General features: G+C 47.3%; 1 protein-coding gene across 5 annotated transcripts; it reads right to left on the bottom strand.

Moving 5' to 3' along the window:
• Positions 1 to 113: 113 nt before the first annotated feature.
• On the bottom strand, positions 114 to 23737 carry Cpne9 (copine family member 9). Of its 5 annotated transcripts, XM_041643687.1 has the most exons (21): positions 23475 to 23735; positions 22917 to 22957; positions 22762 to 22808; positions 22568 to 22671; positions 22075 to 22111; positions 21857 to 21859; positions 21596 to 21672; positions 15830 to 15893; positions 15614 to 15717; positions 15375 to 15479; positions 13015 to 13056; positions 12641 to 12716; positions 12503 to 12556; positions 12006 to 12067; positions 11596 to 11642; positions 10513 to 10694; positions 10151 to 10278; positions 4502 to 4604; positions 3451 to 3508; positions 3056 to 3129; positions 114 to 445 (listed from the first exon to the last, which is right to left on the bottom strand). In XM_041643687.1, exons 1-21 carry the CDS (start codon positions 23540 to 23542, stop codon positions 260 to 262), a joined length of 1662 nt encoding a protein of 553 aa, XP_041499621.1. In that variant the 5' UTR covers positions 23543 to 23735; the 3' UTR covers positions 114 to 259. The 5 variants fall into 5 exon arrangements, with proteins under 5 accessions (XP_041499621.1, XP_041499632.1, XP_041499645.1 ...); XM_041643693.1 differs by lacking the exon at positions 3056 to 3129 and having other exon boundaries at positions 223 to 445; positions 23475 to 23736; XM_041643703.1 differs by lacking the exon at positions 4502 to 4604 and having other exon boundaries at positions 247 to 445; positions 23475 to 23737.
• Positions 23738 to 24759: the final 1022 nt, after the last annotated feature.

Genomic DNA, 24759 nt, shown 5'->3' with positions numbered 1-24759 from the left:
CCAGGCCCTGGGTCCCCTAGTCTCCCTCTCCAACACCCATGAGGCAGAGATGGAGTAAGATCAGCTTTATTATTGGCATGAGGCAGGTAGGTGGTGATCATGCCAGGCCTTTCTGTAGTCAGGGGGCAGAAAGCTTGTCAGCCAGCACTGATCAACCTAGCTGGCTCTTCTGGGGAGGTCCAGATCTCTCCCCAGGTGCCTTTAGCTTCCAGTGGGTGGGCAGGTAAGCAGACTGCTAAGCATTGGATGTGTGGAGTCCTCAGGGCTGCTCTGGGGCTGAGGCTGTGCTGGGGTTGGCCGGGGGTGGAGGCCGCGGCTGGATATCTCTGGTGCGCATGTAGGACAGCAGCTGCTCAGGAATCTCAGCCAGCACATCCTTGGCCAGTCGTGCCATGCTCAGCACCTGGTTCCCCGATCGGTCCACATAATCTCGGAAGGGAACAAACTGGGACAGACAAGAAAGGAGTTTTGAGTTCTGGCCAAGAGAGTGGGAAGCACTCAGGTTTCATCTTTGATCCCTAACATCTCTTTCCAAGTATCACTGTTCTTCTCCCTTACTATTGAACTGTTTTCTACATCTGTTTTTTCCACCCACTCTATCCCTACCCCACTTTCTATTCACCCTCAATTCATTTTCATTGGACGTCACACAGCGCTGAAATTACTCTTGCTAATGTCATTAATAGCCCTATAAGACTAAATCAGTGCAGTGGGTGATAATTTTCAGTCTTTATCTTGCTGAGAGTCTCTTTAGCTTCCCTACACTTGAACTTTCTGGCTACATCCCGCTTCTTTGTATGGGGTGCTGGGGCTTTAACCCAGGATCTTGTGTATACAAGGCAAGCTCTCTACCATTGGACCACATTCGCAGCCCAAATCCCATGCCTGACACCACTCTTTTCTTCTACTTTTCTGGAAGCTGTACTCCATCTCAGCTCCCATTCCTTTGGGTCTTCCTGTGCTCGGAACTCATTCTCTCCCCTCCAGGGTCTCTCTATGTAGCCCTAGCTGCTCATTATGTAGACTAGGCTGGCTTCAGAGAGATCCACCTGCCTTTGCCTCCTGAGTGCTCGGAAAGAGTGAGTGGACCGTGGGAGGGAGGGAAAGTTGTTGCAATTGGAAGGGGAGGAACAGTTTGCCTGGGAAAGAAGGTAGGTAAAAGGAGGGGAAAGTAAAAAGGAGGAATTACCTCCTGGGGCCCCATATTTACCTTTATCCTTGGCTTCTTATTTTGTTTTGCTTCAAGATGAGATCTCACTGTGTTGTGATCCTCCTGTCTCAGCCTCCTAACTAGTTAGGGCTGTAACCACTTTGCCTGGCCCTGACCCAGAACCACATGTTTAGTTGCTAACACTACTTCTTTATTCGGTTATCATAGATCCCCCAAGCCCAGTGTTACCAGATCTGAATACCAGATCGTCTTCCTCTATCCCCTCCTCTGGCTTCCCCCACCCAGTCAGTGGGACATCTCTCACTAGAAAACTAAGACTAATTCTTGAAGTTGCCATTCAATTCCTTATCACTGTCTTAACAAGTCATCAAGTCTTGTAACAGGTTCTTAAGTATCTTATTTTGTTTTGTTATTCTTTTGAGATAACCTAGGCTGGCATGGGATTCTTAGTCTTCCTCCCTTAGCCTCTGAATACAGAAATTACAGGTATACACACACACACTTCCATGCACAGCTCTTAAACATTTTTCTTTTTTTCCAGCAGGGTTTCATACAGGCCCACGCTGGCCTTGAACTCACTGTATAGCAAAATGACCTTGAAGTTTGAAAAATTATTTATAATTGTTATTATTATTTTATGTATTCAGTGTGCATGTGTGAATGCAGACATGAGTGTGCTACGGTGCACTTGTGGATGACAGAGGACAACTTTTAGAGTGGATTCTCCCCTAACATGGGATCCCTAGAATCTAACCCACTTCATCAGGCTTGCTTAGCAAGTACATTTAATGCCTCCATCTCACTGACCTGACCTTGACTTCTTAGCCTTCTGTGTCCACCTCCTGAGTGCTGGGATTGCCGGCACATACTTGGTTTATGCAGTGCTGGAGATCAAACCCAGGCCTCATGCACACTAGACAAGTACTCTACCAATGGAACTGCCTCCCAGCCTCTACACATCTTTAATTGGCTACTTCTGACCATGATCACTGTTCTGTCTCCACGCATCCCCAGTCATCCTTGCTGCTTGCTAATGGATTCCTGGCTTTTCCCTGGCCCTACCACAGCACACCACAGGGCAACAGCCAGAGAAGTCCTTTTACAATGTAGTTTGAGCTGGACATGGTGGCAAACATCTATAATCTTAGCACTTAGGAGGCTGAAGCAGTAGGATTGCCATGAACTCTAGGCTAGCCAGAGCTACATAGGAAGTTCCTTATATAGTGAGGTTCTATCTAAAACAAAACAAAATGAAACAAACAATAAATACATGGATGGATACATAATTAAGAATGAATTCTGACCATCAAACCTCAGATATTCACCATGCCAGATCCTCCTGCTAGCCCGGTCTGAGCCTCTGGCAGGTCTTACATGCTCCTTCTCTGCCTGTGAAGCTGACACCTTCCTCAGGTTTCACCTGGATGTCCACATCACAGCCTCACAGAAGCCTTCCCTGGCAACTGTTGCTGACAACAGCAGCATTTGCTTCTTGGTCTGTCTGTGTAATACTGGTCGTCTCCGCTAGAGGGCCGACACTTGGCCCTCCTGGACCGACAACCTCAGAATAACAGCAACCCGCTTAATCCACCCTAAAAGAACTGTTCAGAACCTGGTGTGATGTTGCAGTACTGTAAATCCAGTACTCTGGAGGCTGAGGAAGGAGGATCAGGAGTTCCAGAACAGCTTGTGCTATCTAACAATATCTTGTCTCATAAGTAAAACAACAACAAACAAACGAAAAAAGGAACTTGCTCTTTGAGTGAGGAAGGTTTTAAAGAGTGAGGGGAGACAGGAAGTGACTAGGAAAGAGTAAGGGGAGTGGCTCCTTGGAAGCCTTTCCTTCCCCTTATTTCTCTTGGCTTTCACTACTCTCAGGGCTACCTGAACGATGTCCCGCTCTGCATAGCGTCCCCTGGAGGACACACGTACATCATCACCGTCCAGTTCTTCCATTGCTGCAGAATAGACAGGCAGGCATCATTGGATAGGTCTCTCAACTCCAACTCATTCTGCCCCTTCCCCATTAGAGCCTTTCAGAGTCCTCATGGGGAGAACTGATGCTTGCACTCCACAGTGGTGTGGGATTGTTATCATTGTCCTTACTATGCTTTCCTTCCTGCATGTCCCATTGTGGGAAGGCAGAGGAAAGTGTTAAACATCAGCAGCCATGTTTATGGAGAGGAAACATGTTTGAGTTCACCAAGGTGCCAATCTGTCTTGTCTGTGAGGAGGGCCTAATGCCTAGATCCCTCCTGTTCTCTCCAGTTCCTACTCACCCTCAAACATAGCAGGTCCAACGCCGACAATGATGATAGACATGGGCAGTGAGGAGGCCTGTGGGGAGAGCAGTGACTGTGTGAGTCACGTGCTCCTGTGGGCAAAGATACTGATACTTTTGTTCCAGATTATCTCAGAATGCATAACAGGTGCTTTTGGGTAGAACATATAGCTAGTTGATTTATATCCATTATCTTGTTTGTATATTTGAGACAAAGTTTCACTCTGTAGTTCAGGCTGACCTTGAATATTTCCAGTATCATTTAAAAAAGGTTTTCCTGCCAGACATGGTGACATGTATAATCTTAATACACATGGGACTGAGGCAGCATGGGTTAAATAATGAATAAATAATGAATTCTAGGCCAGTCTGAGCTACAGTGTAAGACCCTATCATGAAAAAAAAAACAAAAACAAACCCTAATGACAGCAAAATAGCCACATTAGGCACAGTATATCATGCCTGTTCTCCAAGACTCAGGAGGGAGAGGCAGGAGGATCATGTGATTTCAAGAGCAGCTTGGTCTTTATAGCTAGTTCCAGGCCAGCTCGAGCTACATAGTCAGACCTGGACCCAAAACCAAACAAACAACCCTCTAAATCCAGCAAACCAACAAACAAAACTAGTAAGGCATGGTGGCTCACACCTATAGCCCCCAGCACTTGGAAAGAGGCAGAAAGATTGCCATTATTCAGGATAGTCTAGGCTATATAGGGATCTATATAGTAAGACCCTGTCACAAAACAAAACTTAAATTAAAAGCAGATAAAAAAATAACATAAAAGGGGCTCTGCCCTCCCGGGACAAAGGGCAGGCATGCTTCTTGGCTGATTGTAAAAGACTAGCATTGCTTCAGTTCGTTTCCTTAGAGGGTTTATCTGGTGGCATCATTCTGGGACCTAGAGAGTCACAAGCAAGTGTTCTTTGTGCCCCGGGCATCTCTGAAACTGGCAGGTGAAGTTGTTAGGATACACATGGAGTAAACATCTCAGCCTCTTCACAATATGGACAGTGACCCTTCCCTCCCAGGCCTTCCTCCTCAGACTCACACTGACAATGGCCTCTTTGGTCTGTGTCATATCGGAGATGACGCCATCAGTGATAATGAGCAGAACGTAGTACTGGGAACCATCTGAAATCTTGGCTGCAGCCCTGCATGAGAGACCAAGGTATGCAGGGGCCACCAGAGAGTCCCTGCTTCTACAGCCACCATAAGAGTAGTAGCCACCATATGGGCTTCTGGATCCCACAGTCTTTGGACCTGACTGTGGCCCTTGCCTGTCATCTCTCCATTCTGTATCTACCTTTAAGATAGGGTCACTCTTGTAACTGAAGCAGACACTAACTAATCCTCCTACCTGCTTCCACCTCTTGTTTGCTGGATCACAGTAATGATTCACCAAGTGGATCAGCACCCTCTTTCCTCTCTCATCTATCTCTGAATCCAGAAAAGGACTTCAGACATCCTCAGTCTACCCACTTGCTTTACCTGGCCCCCCAACCTCTGTCTCACATCCTAAGTAAACTGGAAACAACTGATCTGTGCTGCCAAATGCATTGTCCCTATTTACATGTGTATATGAAGATTTAAATCTACTAAGTTAAACTAAATGAAAAACTCCATCATTAGTCACTCTAGTTACCTTTAAGGGCTCCCTTTCCATATGTGACTGCTGAATACTATATTGACGAGCATAGATGTAGGTCACTTCCATCACTATAGGACATTTTCTTAGGCAGTGCTGGTGCTTACCCTGGTCTCAGAAGATTGAGAAAGGCATGGTGACAGTGCAGAGTCAGATGCTTTTGCAGGTGTGTGAGGTCCAGAGTGGGTGTGGCTGCGGAAGGCCCTGTGCACTCCTGCATCCTAGCCCATGCTCATGGGAGGTCTGGCCTCATGCTACCTTTTATCACATTGCTCATTCCATAGATAGTCACTGTAACCTGCTCTGTGTGGTAACAGAGGTAACACAGCTTTGTGCTAAGCATGCACCCAGGAAGAATTTTGCTTGCTGTATATGCTTTTGTTTGTTTGTGGTTTTTTTTTTTTTTGTATTGCTGTTTGAGACAGGGTCTCACCAGGTACCCCATCTGGCCTGAAACTCAGTTTGTAGATCCAACTGTCCTTGAACTCACAGAGATCTGCCTGCCTCTAAAGGCTCAGATCATTACATCCACTCACTTTGCTATTTACTTAATAATAAACTCATTCCAAATCAAAAGTCTGGCTACTGTAGATCATTCTCTGGACTATACAGAATAGTTATATGGGCTGGCTTAGAACTACTGTATAGCCCAGGCTGGCTTCTAAACTCTCAACAATCCCATTGCCATGTACTCTCAGTTGCAGGGATTACAGGTGTACACCACATCACCTAGCTTATCCTATTTTTTAAAATGAGGAAGCTGAAGTTCAGAAACACTAAGCAGCAGTCTCCAGGGTAAAAGAAGCTGGTGAGCACGTGTGTCTGCCCTGGCCTGGCCTGCACACTTCCCCAAGTGATCACCTGTCTTCGTTACATCTGGGCACCCAGCATCTCCCAAACTTGTCACTTAGTGCTTTCGCAGGCTGTCAGCACTGCCAGGCCGACTAGCCCTCTGCTGATGAAGGCCAGCTTTCCCTGGAGGCCTGGCTGAGCAGCCCTTGTGCTGTAACCTGTACTCCTATCTTCTAGGATGCAGCCCCATCCTTTGAGATGGGTGTTCTGCTTCTCCAAGAGGTTCTTCAAACCCTGAGGGTATTGAGGGGGATTTAAAAATGAATTGTCCTGTGTGTAGATGAAGCCAGTGAATCAAGTACACTCAAAGCTCCTTTTTTTTTTTTAAAAAAAAGTAATTAGAGCAAACACAGACACAATGGGAGAAGAATAGAAAGTTTGCATGCATTTGTAAGATGAAACACTGGACTTCAAAGTCCCTCACAGTCTGACTGCTTTCAGCTGTGCCCTCCATCTCCCCCCAACTCCCCCAGGGAATGCAGTGTCTTACTTTTGCCACCAGGCAACTTGCTAGAAATTTCTGGGGAGCTTTGCCTTACAGAAGTGATGATTTATTTATATTTCTGTCTCCTGCACCAAGGCGGGAGCTCCCGAGGGCAAGGACTAAATCCGATTCATCTGTGAGTCCCCAGTGCCCCAGCAGAGCACTGAGCACACAGCAGCTGCCCTTTGAATATTGGCAATGATAATAATAGGAACAGCAATAATTACTGTTATAGCACTTACCAAGGGCAAGCACTTTTGTGAGTGCTTGACGTATGCTAACGAGTCCTCATAACAACCGTGCATTGTAAGTATTCTTAGCATTCTCATTTTACAGAGTGGTAAGAGAACTGACCAAAGCCACAAAGCCAGTGTATGACACTGTATGACCAATGTGCTGGATCTAATAGCTCAGTTGGTAGCTTGTCTAGCACACACTAAGCTGGGGGTTTGATCCCAGCACCACATACATTGAGTGTAGTGGTGCACACCTGTAATCCCAACACTGGAAGGCAGAAAAGCAGAGGATCAGAAGGCTGCAGTCTGGGATACAGGAGACCCTGTCTCAGGGAGAGGGAGGAAGAGAGAGGGAGAGAAGGAGAGGGAGAGGAGTAAGAGTGAGCACTGATGGATTAACTCTACTCCAGAATCTACACTTTTGATAGAATCGTCCTTAAATGAATGTTTATTAAATAAATGAGTGAATGAATCAGTGTAGTTGCCCAAGATAATGTCTAAGAATTCTGTTTAATAACAATAACAGAAATGAACAGATTCCAAAATTTGTGTCAAAAATTGTTTGTGAAATATTATATGTGATTTGATTGTAACATGTTCCATCTTTTAGTTTTCCTTTATTGTTTGTTTTGAGAGAAGATTTCTCTGTGTAGTCCTTGCTAGCCTGGAACTCACTATGTGGACCAGGCTGATTCAAAATCACAGAGATCTGCCTGTCTCTGCTTTCCAGGTGCTGGGACTTAAGGTGTGTGCCACTATGCCCTGCTTTTATGTAGAACTTTCCCTGACCTTAATGTTTTCTGCAAGAATATTATGTTAGTTTTACAATTAAAGTAACTAATATTCTCATTATACACCAGAAAGTAATCCAGTCTTCTATAGGGAATGGGAAGTTTACTAAAAAGCCTTTAACCATATGTTTTTGTTGTTACTTTTGTTGTTGTTGTTGTTGAGATGAGGTCACTTGTAGCCCTTGTTGTCCTTGAACTCACTTTGTAGCTTCAGAAGAACCTGAACTTCTAATCATTCTGACTCTACTTCCCCATGTTAATTTATGGAATGCTGAGGATTGAACCCAGGGCTTCCTGCAGGTGAGGCAAGTTCTCTAACAACTGAGTACACCCACAACTTGCATTTATTGTCTTTCCCCCATTCTTTTACTTCCAAGCTTTCTGAGACTCATTGTTTTAGCTAGATTGCTTTAAAGATTTATTTAGGGGCTGAAGAGATGGCTCAGTGGTTAAGAGCACTGACTGCTCTTCCAGAGGTCCTGAGTTCAATTCCCAGCAACCACATGGTGGCTCACAACCATCTGTAATGGGGTCTGGTGCCCTCTTTTGACCTGCAGGCATACATGTAGACAGAATATTGTATACATAATAAATAAATATTTTTAAAAAAATTTATTTATTTGCTTGCTTGGTTATTTAATGTGGATGAGTGCTCTATCTGCATGTATGCCTTTATGCCAGAAGAGGGCATGAGATCCCACTATAGATTGTTGTGAGCCACCATGTGGTTGCTGGAAATTGAACTCAGGACCTCTGTAAGTGCTCTTAACTGCTGAGTCATTTCTCCAGACCTCTTAGCTAGATCTCTTTTATTCAGTGTGTAATGGTTAATTTGTCTTGTTTTTGAGACAGGATGTCTATATGTAGCCCAGGCTGACCTTGAGTTTGAGGTCATCCTGCCTTGGCTCATAATTATAAGTGTGTGCCACCATTTCTGCATTTACTTCTTTTTAAAAAATATTTATTTATTTATTATGTATATAATATTCTGTCTGTGTGTATGCCTACAGGCCAGAAGAGGGCACCAGACCCCATTACAGATGGTTGTGAGCCACCATGTAGTTGCTGGGAATTGAACTCAGGACCTTTGGAAGAGCAGGCAATGCTCTTAACCTCTGAGCCATCTCTCCAGCCCCTCTTTTGTTTGTTTTTTTGAGACAGAGTTTCTCTGTGTAACAGTTCTGACTGTCTTGGAACCTGTTTTGTAGACCTGGCTGGCCTCAAACTCACAGAGATCTGCCTGTGTCTGCCTCCCAAGTGCTGGGATTAAAGGTGTGCGACACAACTGACTGGTTAATCTGGGTTTTCATTCATTGCTTGTGTTTATTCTGAAATTTTGCATAGTTTTAAATCTAATCTGTACCTTCTGTGGGTCAGATGCTATGCTGTTACCTCTTACATCATTATCTAATAACTTTTTTGCTACCTAACCTCATAATAACTCCACAAGTAAGCTAATATTACTGGGTATAGTGTTGCATGCCTGTCATGGCAGCACTTAGAAGGCTGGAGTAGGCCGATCGCTTGGACTCTATATGGGATAGATATAGTGAGATCTTGTACCAAACACAGACAGACAAAAAGATGGTAGAGAGCTAGGCAATGGTGGCACATGCCTTTAATCCCAGCACTCAGAAGGCAAAGACAGGTGGATCTCTGTGAGTTTGAGGTCAACCTGGTCTACCTAGTGAGTTTCAGGAAAACCAGGATTACATACTGAGACCCTGTCTTTAAAAAAAACAAACAAACCTAAAAGCGAACAAACAAACAAAAAGAGCCAGTGGTGAGCTGAATGAACCCCCACAGGCTTATATATTTGAATGTTTATCAGCAGGGAGTGGCTCTATTTGAAAGGACTTGAAAGATTGGAGGTGTGGCTTTGTTGGAGGAGGTGTGGCCTTGGAGGTGTGGCCTTGTTGGAGAAAATGTGTCACGGGGGTGGGCTTAGATGCTTCAAAAGCCCATACCAGGGCAAGCATGTCTCTCTGTGTGTCTATGGATTAAGATGTAGAAGTCTCAGCTACTTCTCCAGTACCATGTCCACCTGTGTGCTGCCATGCCATGCTCCCTGCCATGATGAAAATGGACGACTTCTAGAACTATTATCAAGTCCCCAATAAATGCTTTTTTTGGTAAGAGTTTCCTTGGTTATGGTCACAGCAATAGAACAATGGCTAAGACAGAGGCTAAGCTAGCTGGCATAGTAGTGTCACACCTACAATCCCAGCACTTAGGAGGTGGAGGCAGGAGGATCAGGAATTCAAGGGCAGCCTTGCCAACATAGCAAATTCCAGAACAGCTTGGCCTTTATGTGACCCTTTTTCAGAAAAGAAAATAAAAATAAAAACAAAACAAGTTACTTAAGGTCGCCTGGTTAGTGCCAGGTTGACAGCTATGTCTCGTAGCAAAGCTGGTGCCTTCACCACTGCCCCACAAGCTCTTCTTCTCTTTTAGAGAAAGTCAAGGCCATCAAGACCACCTTGTGGCCTGGGATGTGGCTCTCAAGCAGCAGCTAAGGATGCTTCTTGATACTTTTTCTAAGCACAGGCAGAGTACCATCTTGGTACCAGGTCCTGGATCACTGTACACTGAATACTTCCCCTTCCCTCCAAAGTCTAAGTTCACTCAGTGTGTCTGCCTGTGTCTGGGTCCAATCATTTCCCCCCTCACTGCCACCCAATCCTCTTACCTGGCCACCTGGTTGATGACAGGAGCGAAGTAGGTGGGCCCGTAGAGCTGTACTGTGCGCAGACTCTGGAAGTAACTCTCCAGCACGCCCTCAATACCTGCACAGTTGGGGTCCTCATCATTGTTATTCTGCCAAAAAAACATGAGGTTCAAGCCCAGTTAAGCCCACACAGAGGACACTCAGGGGCACTCTGATCCCAGCTCACTCCCACCCTAGACCCTTGCATGCTCTTCTCCACACTGCCCCATCTCCTTGTCCTGTCACCATGTCATAGGTCCTCCTTGGCTCTTGCCCTTCACAACACATTAACAGCAGTCATCCATCTGAGGGGCACTGAGTGTAGGCTCTGGCCCATACTGTACCAGGGGGAACTGGTGAGAGATCCGCCCCTCTGGGGGCAGCTTGGCTCCAAAGCCATAGGCTGGGAAGAGCTTGTCACTGTCGTAGTCCTGAATGATCTCTCCCACTGCCTTGAGGGCCATGGCATAGGCGCTGAGCTGGTAGGGACTCATGTAGTGTAGTGAGGTGGGCTGCAGGGGGTTCCCTGTAGAGACACAGGAGCTCAGACCTCACAGTCACCTGCTCGTCCTTGTATGTATCCTCCCACCTCTACATAGGGACTCCTCATTCTGTGTGTGACTCCATCATCTGTTCATATACCCCTCTTGAAACCCTCACTTGTTTCTCTATGTTTTATATGCTGTACTACACGCTCATCTGTCTATCCATATATCCTCCAACCCATCTGCCAGGCAGCAAATTCAGTTTTCAACCTATTTACTCTTTCTATCCATCGGCTTTTGTATCATCCTGTCTACCCATCCATGCAGCCAGCCTCCTGCTCACCTGTCATTTCTCTTCCTTTCCATCTTTATGATATTCTGACTATTGAGCCATCCCTGTCTATTCCATTCTCTGTTCATATGGATCCGTTCCCCTGCCAGACTCTCCTAGCTAATGCACTTACCTGTTACTTCCTTAACCTAAAACCACAGCTGTCTGCCTGTGCAGTCACACACACACACCTACATGCCCCTAGTGCACTCATTCGCAAATCCTTCTCCCTATGATTTATCCATTTATCTGTCCATTCATTAATCATTCACTACCTATTAATTTATCCTGGTAAGTACCTACCCACCAATCTGTTCATCCTCTCCTGATAACTCCATTTTCTCCCATGCTGTACATTTCCTGGCTGGCTAATAGAGCAAGCTAGCCTTTCAACCGTACCTGATTAGATACCCATCATATTCCTGTACCGTCTGCCTACCTTGGCACCCAGTACTTTCCCTCCATCACACCTGTGCAAGTGCCATCCTGGATTGGCTTTACGTAGTGTAGCTTTTTGGGTAGTTAAAGTCTTCACCCAGGTAGGAATCTAGGCCAGTCTTTAAAGAATCCCTTAGACTCTGCCCATTCCCACAGTCTCACCCATGTCTCACCATTGGAAGCAGTGAAGTCAATAGCTACTGTGAAGTTCAACTGTGTCCTAGTGGAGAAGTAGATTGGTTGGTTACTGAGGGACCAATACCCAGAACATCAGTATTTCCCAAGCATAAATCCATGTTAAATTGCAGATGGTAATCCAGGCAGTCTTGATGGTATCAACAAAGTACCAAATACTGCTGCTGCTACTGGTGGTGGTCCATGCATCACACTTTGCAGAATTAAGGGATTATTTTCATGACTAGGGTATTGTGTGTAGTTTAATGTAAATAACACTATGGTCCTGAAATAATAACTAAAATACCTATTTTACATAGGAGAAAAGTGAAATTCAGAGAAGCAAAGTTCAGTGGGCCCTGCCCATTCACAAGCGAGAGAACTCATTGCTGGCTTGGCCACGACTCACCCTCCTTTGATATAATCCACAAAAGTGAATTCGGAGTCCACAGAGAAGGAAAGGAGTGTCACCTGTGGAATATAAGAGGCAGCCCTGTCACTTTTGCAAGCACAGCTGAGGTGGCAAGAGAGGGAACCTAGTACAGCTTTGGAGAAAAGTGCATGATGGGACATGTGTGTCCACTCCTGCCCAGCTGCTCCCACCCTGCTTAGTCTCTGAAAGAGTAAAGGGAGAAGCTGTCAGGTGCATCCTGGGATTCCTAAAGCATTTTAAATTTGGAAATGCAACTAAGGGAACTTTTTTAATCCTGCAAAGTAGGGTAGGAAATTTTTCTGGGTGAGAAAACAACAACAACAACAAAAATTTCAGTAGTGTCACCTTATCCTCAGTGTTACTGTCCTAGATGACCTGTGCCCCTAGATGTCCTGCCTCCGTTATTTGTCAAGCATGTCACCACTGATTAAAAACAGAAGGACTGGGGAGGCCCGAGTCCAGGGAATACTTACGGTCCCCGAGTTGGTATATTTCTTCTTCTTGCATTTCTTCCGAGGGTTAAGTACCTAAGTATTGGATGGTCACAGTGACAATTATACCCAGCTGCCCAGGACAGAGCACTTGGCAAAATAACAGGGCCATGCCCTCACCTCATACACTGTGAACTGATTCTGGGCTTTGCTCAACTCCCGGTAGCTGGTTGTGAACTCGCCGATGAAATCATGGCTGCAATGAGGCCATGGGTGGGTAAGCAGCAGCTGCTGGTACTGAGCCAGAGCAGAACCCTAGAGCTTTTATTGCCTGAGTTCCTAACTTGGGCTACAGGACAGTGGGGGTGAGGCTAGATGGGGAAGAAAAAGCTGGAAGACAGTGTACTAGAGAGCTATCTAGCAGATCAGCTGTGTGTCTGCCTTCATCCTTCCGGCTCCCAGAGCTGCTTTGAGGTTCCTAGTGAATGTACCACATGGTCCAGGAACTGCTCCAGTGAGCACAGGAGAAAGAGCACACCAGCTCATGCACCTACCTTCCATCTCGGTCCCAGTCATACACGTCAATCTTCACCGTTCTGAAATGCACATGATAAATCCAGGCATGGGCTGTGTGTACATGCCAAACCCCAGGACACCCCAGCCACTTCCCCCATCCATCTGTCCTTCTGTCGGCTGCTCATTTTCAACCTTCCACCTTTCATTCAGCTCATGCACATACCTGACCTTGTTACTACTGTTGTTATGGAAAACACACATATACACATACACACACACCACATACATCAAACATCACACACGCATCACACACACCATACACACATCACACACACACCACACACCACACACACATCACACACACATACCACATACACCACACACACCACACACATCACACACATCACACCACAAACACACCACACACATACCACATCATACACACATCACACCATATACACCACACACACATACATACCACACCACACACACACAGACCACTCACACACACACCACACACACATTACACACATACACACCACACATACACACTGCACATACACACCACACACACCACATATCGTACACACACCACACACCACACAACATCACACACACATACACATCACACCACACAACCACACACACACCACACAACATCACACACACACATCACACCACACAACCACACACATACCACACACACACCACATATCGTAACACACCACACAACATCACACACACATACACATCACACCACACAACCACACACATACCACACCACACACACATCACACACACACACCATACATATACACCACTCACATATCACACACATACCACACACATACCACACACATACCGCACCACACACCACACACACACACCATACATACCACACACACATCACACACACCACACACACACCACACACACCACACATACCACACACATCATACACACCAAACATACCCACACACCACACACACACACACACACACACACACACACACACACCACATACACCCCACACACCCCACACGTATTTGCCATTTGAATCTCCCTTTACTCCGGGCAGTGTTCTTAACACTTTCGGACTGTCTCATTTAATGTAACAAATATTCTCTGTAAGTACTATTGTTCGTGGTTTTTTTTTTTTTTTGATTTTTCGAGACAGGGTTTCTCCGTAGCTTTTGGTTCCTGTCCTGGAACTAGCTCTTGTAGACCAGGCTGGCCTCGAACTCACAGAGATCCGCCTGCCTCTGCCTCCCGAGTGCTGGGATTAAAGGCGTGCGCCACCACCGCCCAGCTTTGTTAGTGGTTTTTATAAGAAAGTTGCTATATATTCTCCCCCTACTCCTCACCCCAGAAATTTAAGTACCTTGGCTAAGATTTCATAGCTAGGAAGTTACTGAGCTGATATCCTGATCAGCTATCCAGATATCCTGTTTTCAAAGAACTTAACCTACCCTCACTTCATCTTTTTCTCCCTTTCTTCTGGAACTTCCTTCTTTCCTCCAACAACCTTGCTGTATAGCCCAGGCTAACCTTAAATTCGAGATCCTTTTGCCTCAACCTCCTGAGTCCTGAGGTTACAAACATGTGTCACCACTCCTGGACTCAAAGACTCTGCCCCTGTCTCACACATCTATTAAGTTCAATGCATCAAACTCTGTAGCCATCTGTTCACTCATATACAATACAATTACCTGTTAATCTACCCCTTTATTCCCCCACCAAACCATACAACCCACCATTCACCAACTCTAATACATACAAGCACCCACCTGTCTATCTACTCAAATAAATACCCAACCATAGTAACGTCTGTCCGTTCATTTGCATAAGCAGCCATTCAGGTGCCCTATTCACCCACCAGTCTTTGTACCACCCACTCAGTAGTTCCTTTGGGTCAGCCACCTCCTTTACGCACATCCATCAGCTGATTCATCCACTAATCATCTGTTCATCCATCCATGATTCATCTGTCTGGCCATCAATGCACTTGTCATTCTACCTGTCCTTTTCTGTTCTACTTGGTTTTCCATTCATGCGTCTGCCGCTCTGCAGCCATTCATCAACTCTTACATGCTCGTCTATCACATCTCCATTTGTTAATTGCCCATCTTCTCTCTGTCTGCTGATATACCTACCAGTCGAATTTTCTGTTCATTTTCTATGCTTTCATCATCTTCTCCTCTACCCACCCACCACCCCTTTATACACCCATTCACAGTTTCTCCACACACCCAACCATTCCCAGTTTAGCCGCCCCTCTGACCATCTATCCTTCACCTACTAGTCCTCATTCTGGGATTCAGGAACCTCATCCTTTTTTTCAGAAAGAGCCTCACTCATGTCCTGGTCCCCTGAAAGAGCAGCTGATACTGAGTCAGACCTGTCATAGTCTCCATTGCAGAGCGCCCGCACAGGGATGCTGAAGGGCTGCCATACTGGGTTCAATGTGTTTTTCACAACCTCTGTCTTGTGGCAGATGGTGAACCTGGAGGGAGGCAGGGAACTGGAAATTTCCTTGGAGTGGCACCGATACCACTACCTACAGAGGATCCCAAGATTTCCCACTCTTTTAAGCATGAACCTCATTCCTAGCCTCAGTGCTGTATGGGGGTGACTCACGTGCCATCCTCATTGCTTCTGTAGAACACAAGGAAAGGGTCTGACTTCCCAAAGAAGTCCTTTTTGTCCAGCTTGTTTGCACACAGTTGCATGGTTGCAATGTCCTAAGGATTGATAGAGGGGGCTGTTGAGACCCAGCTAGTCTGGAGCCTTCAGCTGGTTGAGGGAGTCTGGGAAATGAAGGAGTCTGTGGTCTAGCATGTGGTCCTCACTGACCCGACAGTTGCTGAGCTCTTCAGCAGTCAGCAGTATGGTTCCACACTTCTTGCCTGGCACACCCCTGGAAGCAGAAAAGGCCCCTTACAGAGAGAAGGGAGAGTTGAGGTGATCAGTCTGGGTTTCTGTGGGCCAGTTTTCTATTTGCTAACAGTCCCCTAAGTATGCCCCACTTCTATTCTGAGTAGCTCCTGGTGGGAAAAGGCCTGCTTTGATTTGCTGCAAACTGGCCGAGGGGGTATCACATTAACAGCAGTGTGCCAAAGGCATGTAGTAGACTGCGGGGGTGTGTCATTGTTTCTAAGCTGCTGGACTCCTGTAGGGTATTGTTTCTCTCTATGAAATGGGGATGGCAGGCAGCTGTAAAAGGATCTGAACAAGGGCTGGAGAGATGGCTCAGAGGTTAAGAGCACTGACTGCTCTTCCAAACGTCCTGAGTTCAAGTCCCAGCAACCACATGGTGGCTCACAACCATCTGTAATGAGGTCTGGTGCCCTCTTCTGGCCTGCAGGTATACACACAGACAGAATATTGTATACATAATAAAGTAAATAAATGTTTAAAAAAAAACAAAACAAACAAACAAACAAACAAAAAAAAACTGTTGAGGCTAGCCTAGGCTGCTTAAGTCAGACTCTGTCTCAACAAACAAAACATAACTGGACATGAAGCATATGCCTATAATTCTAGCACATGTGAAGTTAAGGCAGGAGGATTGCTGTGAGCCTGGTGCTAGCCTGGGATACACAGTGAGTTCTAGGTCAGCTTAGGATACATAGCAAGACCATGCCTCAAAGCAAAAGACCAAACTGCAAGCAGTAACAACCCCATCTCTACTCCCCAAACAACAAAGGACTTAAAATGAAAAAGACAAAAGAAGCTTTATTCTTTCCTTGCCCCCCAAAGGGACATTTCCCTGTGTACAAAGAGTGGATCCAGGGATCCTCATTCCTGATTTGCCTGGGTCCCTAAGTATTAAGGGACCCTGTGATAGAGGCCTGTGAATCATGATTCCCTAAGGGATTCAGAGTGTTCAGGGAAGCTAGTCCAAGAATCCCCAGGACTGGCAAAGTGAGTTAGTAGGTAAAGGGATGGAGGTACTTGCTACCCAGCCTGCCAACCTGAGTTTGATTCCTAGGACATGCCTGGTGGAAAAAGGGGACCAACTCCCACAAATTTTCCTCTGACCTCTGTGGCACATGTATGCCTGCCCCCTTACAAATAAGGAGCCAAGTGATGGTGGCACACGTCTTTAATCCCAGCACTCAGGAGTCAGAGGCAGGCAGATTTCTGTGAGTTTGAGGCCAGCCTGGTCTACAGAGTAAGTTCCAGGATAGGCTCCAAAGCTATACAGAGAAACCTTGTCTCAAAAAACCAAACCAAAACAAACAAAAAACAAAACAAAAAACCCAGAAAAACAAAACAAAAAAATAAAAAAGGAGAGTTGTGGGTTCAAGTCCTGGCCCTAACTTGCTGTGTGACTTCCCCATCTTTAAAGTGAGAGAGCTCAGCTGGGCATGACAGCCACACCTACAACATCAGTAACTCAGGAGCCAGCAGGAGGATCATCCAGGTCTGCAGCCAGCTTGGTCTACAAAGCAAGTTTTAGGGCAGCCAAAGCTACATAAAAACCTCATCTCAGGGCTGGATGGCCAGGCGATGGTGGCGCACGCCTTTAATCCCAGCACTCGGGAGGCAGAGGCAGGTGGATCTCTGTGAGTTCGAGACCAGCCTGGTCTATAGAGCTAGTTCCAGGACAGGCTCCAAAGCCACAAAGAAACCCTGCCTCGAAAAACCAAAAAAAAAAAAAAAAAAAAAAAAAAAAAAAAGAAAGAAAAAGAAAAAACTCATCTCAGGGCTGGAGAGATGGCTCAGCGGTTAAGAGCACTGGCTGCTCTCCTAGAGGATCCGGGTTCAATTCCCAGCACCCACATAGTAGCTCACAACTGCCTATGACTCCAGTTCCAGGTGATCTGACACCCTAACACCAATGTACATGGAATAAAATTAAAAAACCTTTGTCTCATAAAAAAAAATAATAATAAAATGTGATGTAGTGATACATGCCTGCAGTCTTAGCATTTGGGAGACTGAGGCAGCAGGATAAGAAATTAAGGCCAGTCTCCTCTACAAAGAGACTTCAAGGTCAGCCTGGAGTTGGAGAAACAAACAAATCAAAATAAAATAAAATGAACTGTTTCAGCTGGGCATGGTGATGTATGACTTTAATCCCAGCACTGGGAGGCAGAGACAGGTGGATCTCTGAGTTTAAGGCTAACCTAGTCTACAGAGTGAGCGGCAGGAGGACAGCCAGGGCTACACAGAGAAACCTTGTCTCAAATAACAATGATGACAAAATCAAGGATAATAAACAAATAGAAAGAATTGCTTTTTTAGTTCCGTGTGTGTGTGTGTGTGTGTGTGTGTGTGTGTTTGATACAGGGTTTCTCTGTGTATCCATGGCCATCCTGGAAATCACTCTGTAGAGGCTGGCCTCAGTGATCTACCTGTCTCTGCCTCTTGAATCCGGGGATTAAAGGTGTGTGCCACCACCTCCCGGCTACCTTTTTTAGTTCCTTCAAATCCTGACCCTGCTAACTTTAACAGATGGTGTGTACTGTGGATGGAGCTGTACCCAGCACAGTGAACCACCAGCTGTTGACTGCATCACCTTGTGAACTCGCCACACTCTCCTTGGCCTCTCACCCAGGGTGAACTGCAGCCTCCTTCCCAGCACTGCTCTGACTTTAATATACTAATTTGCAGAACTGCAGCCCTGTTTAACTCCAAATCTATCTAACTCTTACTGCACACACAGTAGAGCATGGCCACATGATCTAACCAGTCTCCATTTCAGACACATGGCCACAAACCTCAGGTTCGTCCTTATCAGTGCGCAGTGACCCTACCAAGCACGCATGGCCTCTCTCTCCGGTTCTGTCACACAGAAGAGTCACTCTTCTCCCCTCAAGCATCAGGGCCTCCTCCCATCCTCTCTCAGCCAGTGACCTGGTTTCCCACTCGCTGACAAATCTGAAGCAACCAGAAGAGATGGTCCACCCACCGCCATGCTACCCTGCCACCATGCTTCACCCACATGGCTGAGCCTTCCTACAGCGGCTATAAATGAGCTGTCACGTGACTCTTCACCCTCTGCTAGCTACTATCCTACCATCCACTCTTAGTCTGCATGAGGACACCAGCAATGCTCTCCTTCTTTTTCTTTGAGATTCTTTACAGCTAAGGATTACTTGGAACTCACTGTGTAGACCAGGATGGCCTCAAACTCATGGTAGTCCTCCTGTTCTTGAGAGCTAGGGTTATAAGCACGAGCTGCCACACACCTGCCTGGCTTCCCCTTCCATTTACTCCACCAGCATCTATCTCAGTCTCTACTGGCCCAGGCACTTCAAATTACAAATGTGGTGAGATTTTTCTCATGTCACAAACTACAAACCTAAATATTGGTACAAAGATGATACAATGAAGCTAATTTAAAAACAATTTAAAAAATTATAAATCTCTTTTCTCTTGAAAGGTTCTCATGATGTAGCCCAGGCTGATCTTGAACCTCAAAACTTGCCTCAGCCTCCTAAGTGCTGGGATTACTAGGATCCTAAAACTTGGAATCTAAGCCAGGTGGTGCTGGTGCACACTTTTAATCCTAGCACTTGGGAGGCAGAGGCAGGTGGATCTCGGTGAGTTTGAGGCCAGCCAGGACAAGTTCCAGGACAGGTAGGGCTACATAGAGCATCATTTTACATTGTGTGTGACTTGTGGGATTTGGTTTTCTCCTTCTATCATATAGGTCACCAAGTATAGTGGCAAACGTTTTTAGCCACTGAACCGTGTCACCAGCCCTGTAAATCTATTCCTAACCCCAGGTCTGCTATATACACATCTCTTTTTCTCCCTTTATAGCAAAAACTCCTTGAAATTTCTCTGGCTCCTATGCCCCCTTTCCACCTTCTAAAACTCTCTAGCCTCTACCTCCTCTTGTCAGCCAGCAGTGATATAAAGGTAATTTCCAATTCTTATTTTATTTGAGCTGCAGCAACATTAAGTGTGGTTGGTTCCCTCTCTACTTTCTCCTCTTTCTTCCTTTTATTGTGTTGGGATTAAACTCAGGCCCACATGCATATTAAGGATATGGTCTACCACTGAGCTACCTTTCTTCAAAAAAAAAAAATAAAAACTTTATTTTATTTTTTTGCAATGTGAGCCTGGGAATCTGATCTTAAAACTTGGAATCTATGCCAGGTGGTAGTGGTGCATGCCTTTAATCCCAGCACTTGGAAGGCAGAGGCAGGCAAATCTCTGTGAGTTCGAGGCCAGCCTGGTTTACAAAGTGAGTTCCAGGATATCTACGGCTACATAGAGAAACCCTGTCTCAAGAAAAACAAAACAAAACAACAAAAACCAAAAACCAAACAAACCAACCAAACAAACAAAAAAACTCTGGAATCTAATAGAACACGAGTCCATGCTGAATCAGTCCCTCCAAACTGGCTCAGATTTTCTCTCTGCCTCTGTTTCTCTCTCTCTCTCTGACAAGACAAAGTTTCACTGTGTAGCACAGCCTGGCCTGCAGCTCACTATGTTACCTAAGCAGGTCTCCAACTTGTGGCAACCAGCCTGCCTCAGCATCCTGAGTGCTGGGATTACAGGGGTGGGCCAGCATGCATGGCAGTATGCTCATTTTAAAACCAAAACCCCCAAACAAATCATTTCAATTGGTAGCACAGTTTCATCTTTCCTGCTGCCCAGGTGGGATGCAGGCCTTGGCCTCTTTCCTTTCCTTCCTGTATTTCATGGGTTTTGGATCTGTTGGCTCCCCCTTCAGAGTACATCCAGAATCTGACCAGCTTCCCATCCACTGTATTTCCTCCCTGGAGTACAATGGCTGCTTTCTGATTGCCATCTGCTTCTGTCTTTGTCCACATAGGGTTTATTCTTAACCCAGTGGTCAGCATAGTTAGGTGATGGCACTCCTCATGCTCAGAACCTCACATAGACTCGGATCTCAGAGTGAAAGCTAAAAGGGCCTGACTGGGAACTTCCTAATCTGCCTCCTGCCCTGTCCCTCTCTTGGCTCCACCCACACTGGCCAGTTTGCTCTGATGTAGGTTGATTAGGCTTGTTTCCTTTATGTCTACAGAGGTCACTCTTCACCTTCAGGTACTGCTCCAGGGTTACTAGCCTTCCAGCTGCCCAAATGACTGAAGATGATGTCTCCTCCACCAGCTCTCCTGCACCCCTCTTCTTTGATCCCTCTCTCCATATATTGTTTACTATGTCTACTGTCTGTTTCGCACTCATTTCCACCTCCTCCCTCCAACTAGTTTGGCTCACTTTTGCAACTTTAGCCCATTAAACAGTGGGAGACAGCGGCTTGTCCAGGGGCAGAATCTGGGGGTCCTCAAGCAGGGCAAGGCTTTGGGACACGGCTAATGAACAGTCTAGTGAGCACCCGGGTACAGTGGCAAGACCTGAGGATTTGATCTATTCCAGGAAGCTTCCCGATGGAGTAGGGCTTGGGAGAAAGTTTTAAAGATCGAATCAAACTTAGAAAAAGAATGAAGAGGAAACAGGTCCAGCCTGAGATTGATTTGAACAGGTCCAACTTTCTACAGGAGTAAGGGAGCTAGGCAAAGCTCCTGTTGGGACACTCTCTGCAGTCCCACCAGCCATTCTGCCAGCAGTCTTTATGGAAGGGTGAACTCAGAGAGACCCTCCCTCCCCTGGAACCTTTTCCCTTCAGCTCACGTAAGAGGTCGTTCCACTCGACTGCCCTGGCCTCCAATCACTTCTCCAAGGGCCAGAAACGCTTGTCCCAAGAAGTCCTGTGCCAAGATAGGGAGTCAGCCAGATGGGGGGGGGGGGGCACTGAGTGCCAACCAAGCCCACCCGGTGATGCTGCTGCTCTTGACCAAGGTAACTCTGAAGTGCAGGTGACAGAGGGCCATTGCCAGGGCCAAAGCTCCACATGCTTTCTGCTTCTTGATGAGCTCCCAATCAAATTCTTACCTTCTGCAGGTTCCAGGAGGTAGGCAGGGAAGGAAGAACAGCAGTGAATAAGGCTGGAGGAGACCAGGGGAGGAGCTAGGGTTGGGGTTGGTGAGAGGGAGGTCAGAGAGGCCAGGACCTAAGAAGGGCTGGTGTGTTGGTGGAGGATGATGGGAGGGGGAGAGGGAAGTCCTTTGACAGGTTAGCCTCTCTGTTGCTGCCAGTTGCTGCAGGCTTACCGGTTTGGAGATGTTGGCTTTGGAGTCAACGTTGTACCTGGAAATGAGAGTGGAACCGGTGTGGGGTGGGGATGGGTGAGAGAAAGTCTGGAAGAGGTTAGGTTCAGTCTTGGTTAAAATTGTAGGTGAAAAGAGGGGCAGTAGACCCCAATTAAGCCTGGGTCTGGTTTGGGACCTGTGTGTAAGGGTCGAGAGGGTCACGCCTGGGGTGAAGCCAAGGTGGAGGCTTGGTGGGGGAGGGGGCCCAAGGTCAAGGTGGAGGTAAATTAGGTCAGGCTTGGGTAGGAACTGGATGGCTCCTTTCTAAGGCGGAGCCAACCTGGGTGTGGGGGCGGAGTTAAGACCAGAGTGATGCCCTTTGGCGAGGGTCCTGGGCCTGGGGGAGGAGCCAGGTAGGAAGGTGGGGATGGGGGTGGGGCCCAGGCAGAATTCCGAACTGATCCAGGTTTGGGAGGAGGGGCGGTAGACCAAGACAGGATTCTAGGAGCCTCACACATCGAAGCGGAGATTCTGCTTTTCTTCAAAGAAATAGTCGAGGACGAATTTGCGCACGAAGTCTGGGTTCAGAGTGTTGTCAATCACCTCCGTTCGTCCGAACTGGGCGGGGGGGACGGAGGATGAGCACGGGCAGCCGGGCTGGAGGTTCCCGGGAGCGGCCCTGAGCTAGGCTGGGACTCTGGGACTCACCTCCCGCCACTCCTGGCTGGCCCGGCTCTGCGTGTGAAGCACCACCACTGCGGGTGGGGGCAGGGGAGGGAAGCTCGTCAGGTCGGCCCGCACCCCTTACCGCCCCACCCGCTCCTACACCCCGGGTTCCTCCTCCAGGCCCTGGAGCCGCTTACTGGGGTCCGACTTGGAGAAGGTGTCCAGGTCTAGCAGATTTCTAGAGAAAAGCAACAAACAGATGGACAGAGGGCTACATCATTCTGCAGCCCACCACCTTGACACAGTCCTAAACTAGGCATCTGGAAGAGACATGGGGTTTAAATCGTACTCCCTCCCTATCACTATCCCCAGTGAGTGTTGGGGTCCACACTGTCAGCATTCGGGACAACACCAGAAATCTCTGCCAATTGGCTGCATATATGCTCATATTGTCTCCAAGGGTCCAGGAAGTCGGTTCGCCCCAGAACTTTGGCCCCTTGTGGTCTAGCTCTTAAGAAATCCCTGCAGCCCACCTTTTGAGCTGGTAGGCTTGAGCCTGCTTTTATAGGGTGGGGCTGCCCAGGGAGACCTCCCCCCCCTCCATCCTGTCAGTGACTCCCGCCTTCAGCCTCGGTTCTGTTTCCCGCTTGTGGTGGCCCCCTCTGTGGTCTAGCCCCCTGCCCACACCGAGCCTACAGCTGTGTGGGGCTGGGGCATTGCCAGTACTTAAGCCCTCCCTAGCATGGCCCGCTCACCGGCACGACACAGTAATTTCAATCTTGGTGGCCGGGACGTTGCGCTCCGAGGCTCCGCTGAGAGACATGGCTGGTCCAGTGGCCAAAGTCGCGGGGGTGGGGGTGGGGGTTGGCTGCGAGACCCCAGCCACCTGAGCTAGGGGTGAGGACGGCCCATGTGCCAAGGCAGCGGTGCTCTCTCCAGCCCTGTGTGCGCTCCGCTGCTCGCGCCCTGACAGTGGCCGCTGGCAGCAGCGGCTCCAGATGGCAGCACAGCCCCGCCCGGCCCTGCAGGCGGCCCCCGCCCCATTGGAGCAGCCAGGAGCTGGTTGGAAACCTCACCCAGACCCCAGATCTGACCTACACTTCCTCTGGAGCCACCTCGGGAGTGCTGAAAAGCTCAGTACTATCCATGGTCCTGAAACATTTGGGGTGGCACGTAGGAGTTGGTCACCTCCGTTTCTTAGGGGCTTTCAACATCCTTTCCCTCTTCCTGGCCCACCTTCCTCTCTGGAAGATTCATTATCCCCTTAATATCCATGTGACCTTGAGCAAGTTATTCAGTATTAGTGGTAAGGCCCTAATAGCAGTTCCTGGGGTACTACTGGGGTATTTTAATAGGCTTGGTAACTTGTGGGTATTCACACTGATGGGCTGTCAGATCATGGCTCTGGGGACATAGCTCACTGGACAGCACTGTCTACTGTATGCAAAGCCCTGGTTTCCATCCCAGGACAGGTGTGAGAGGATCAGTGAATGGTGAAGGACTCTATGAAACCCTTAGCTTGATGCCTTTGAAATTTGACACTCATAAAGCAGATCCCCCAGTCTGGTGGTGCTGGTGCAATGCCTTTATTCCAGCACTAGGGAGGTAGAGGCAGGGAGATCTGAGTTCAAGGCCAGCCTAGTCTACAGAGCGAGTTCCAGGATAGACTCCAAAAGCTATACTGAGAAATCCTTTCTCGAAAAACAATCCTCTCCTCTGAAAAACCCAGACTCCCCTCCCCTCCATGTGTGTCCACTGCTGCCTCCGTAGCCCAGAAGCCTGTCCCTCTATTAATTAGCCCAGATCTTTCATCCCAGGACAGTTGCTTCAGAACCTGCTAAAGATGGAAAGTCCACATTCAGAGTTGGTGAGGAGCCCCAGCACCTACACAGATGAGTAGTGGCTGTCACCAAGCTCACTCAGGCTTGTTGACCCATCTCCCATCTCAGGTTTATGAATTCATATGCTTCCCTTTATTGCTCGAGTTGACTGATGGGGACTGGAAATTTGGCTCAGTGGTAGAGTATCTGGCCTATCATA

This window comes from Microtus oregoni, unplaced genomic scaffold (genome assembly GCF_018167655.1).
Source record: "Microtus oregoni isolate MIOR12 unplaced genomic scaffold, Mior012 000002F_ref0000024, whole genome shotgun sequence".
Classification (NCBI taxonomy): domain Eukaryota; kingdom Metazoa; phylum Chordata; class Mammalia; order Rodentia; family Cricetidae; genus Microtus; species Microtus oregoni.
The sequence above is the reverse complement of the archived record's forward strand: the minus strand, read 5'-3'. Positions and strand labels throughout refer to the sequence as shown.

Excerpts from the sequence above, each read along its gene's own strand:
- Cpne9 (XM_041643687.1), bottom strand. The coding sequence starts at position 23,542 with ATGTCTCTCAGCGGAGCCTCGGAGCGCAACGTCCCGGCCACCAAGATT. Across the intron at positions 22,958-23,474 it reads GAAATTACTGTGTCGTGCCG|AAATCTGCTAGACCTGGACA; the intron begins GTGAGCGGGCCA and ends GCTTTTCTCTAG. Across the intron at positions 446-3,055 it reads CAGAGCGGGACATCGTTCAG|TTTGTTCCCTTCCGAGATTA; the intron begins GTAGCCCTGAGA and ends TGTCTGTCCCAG.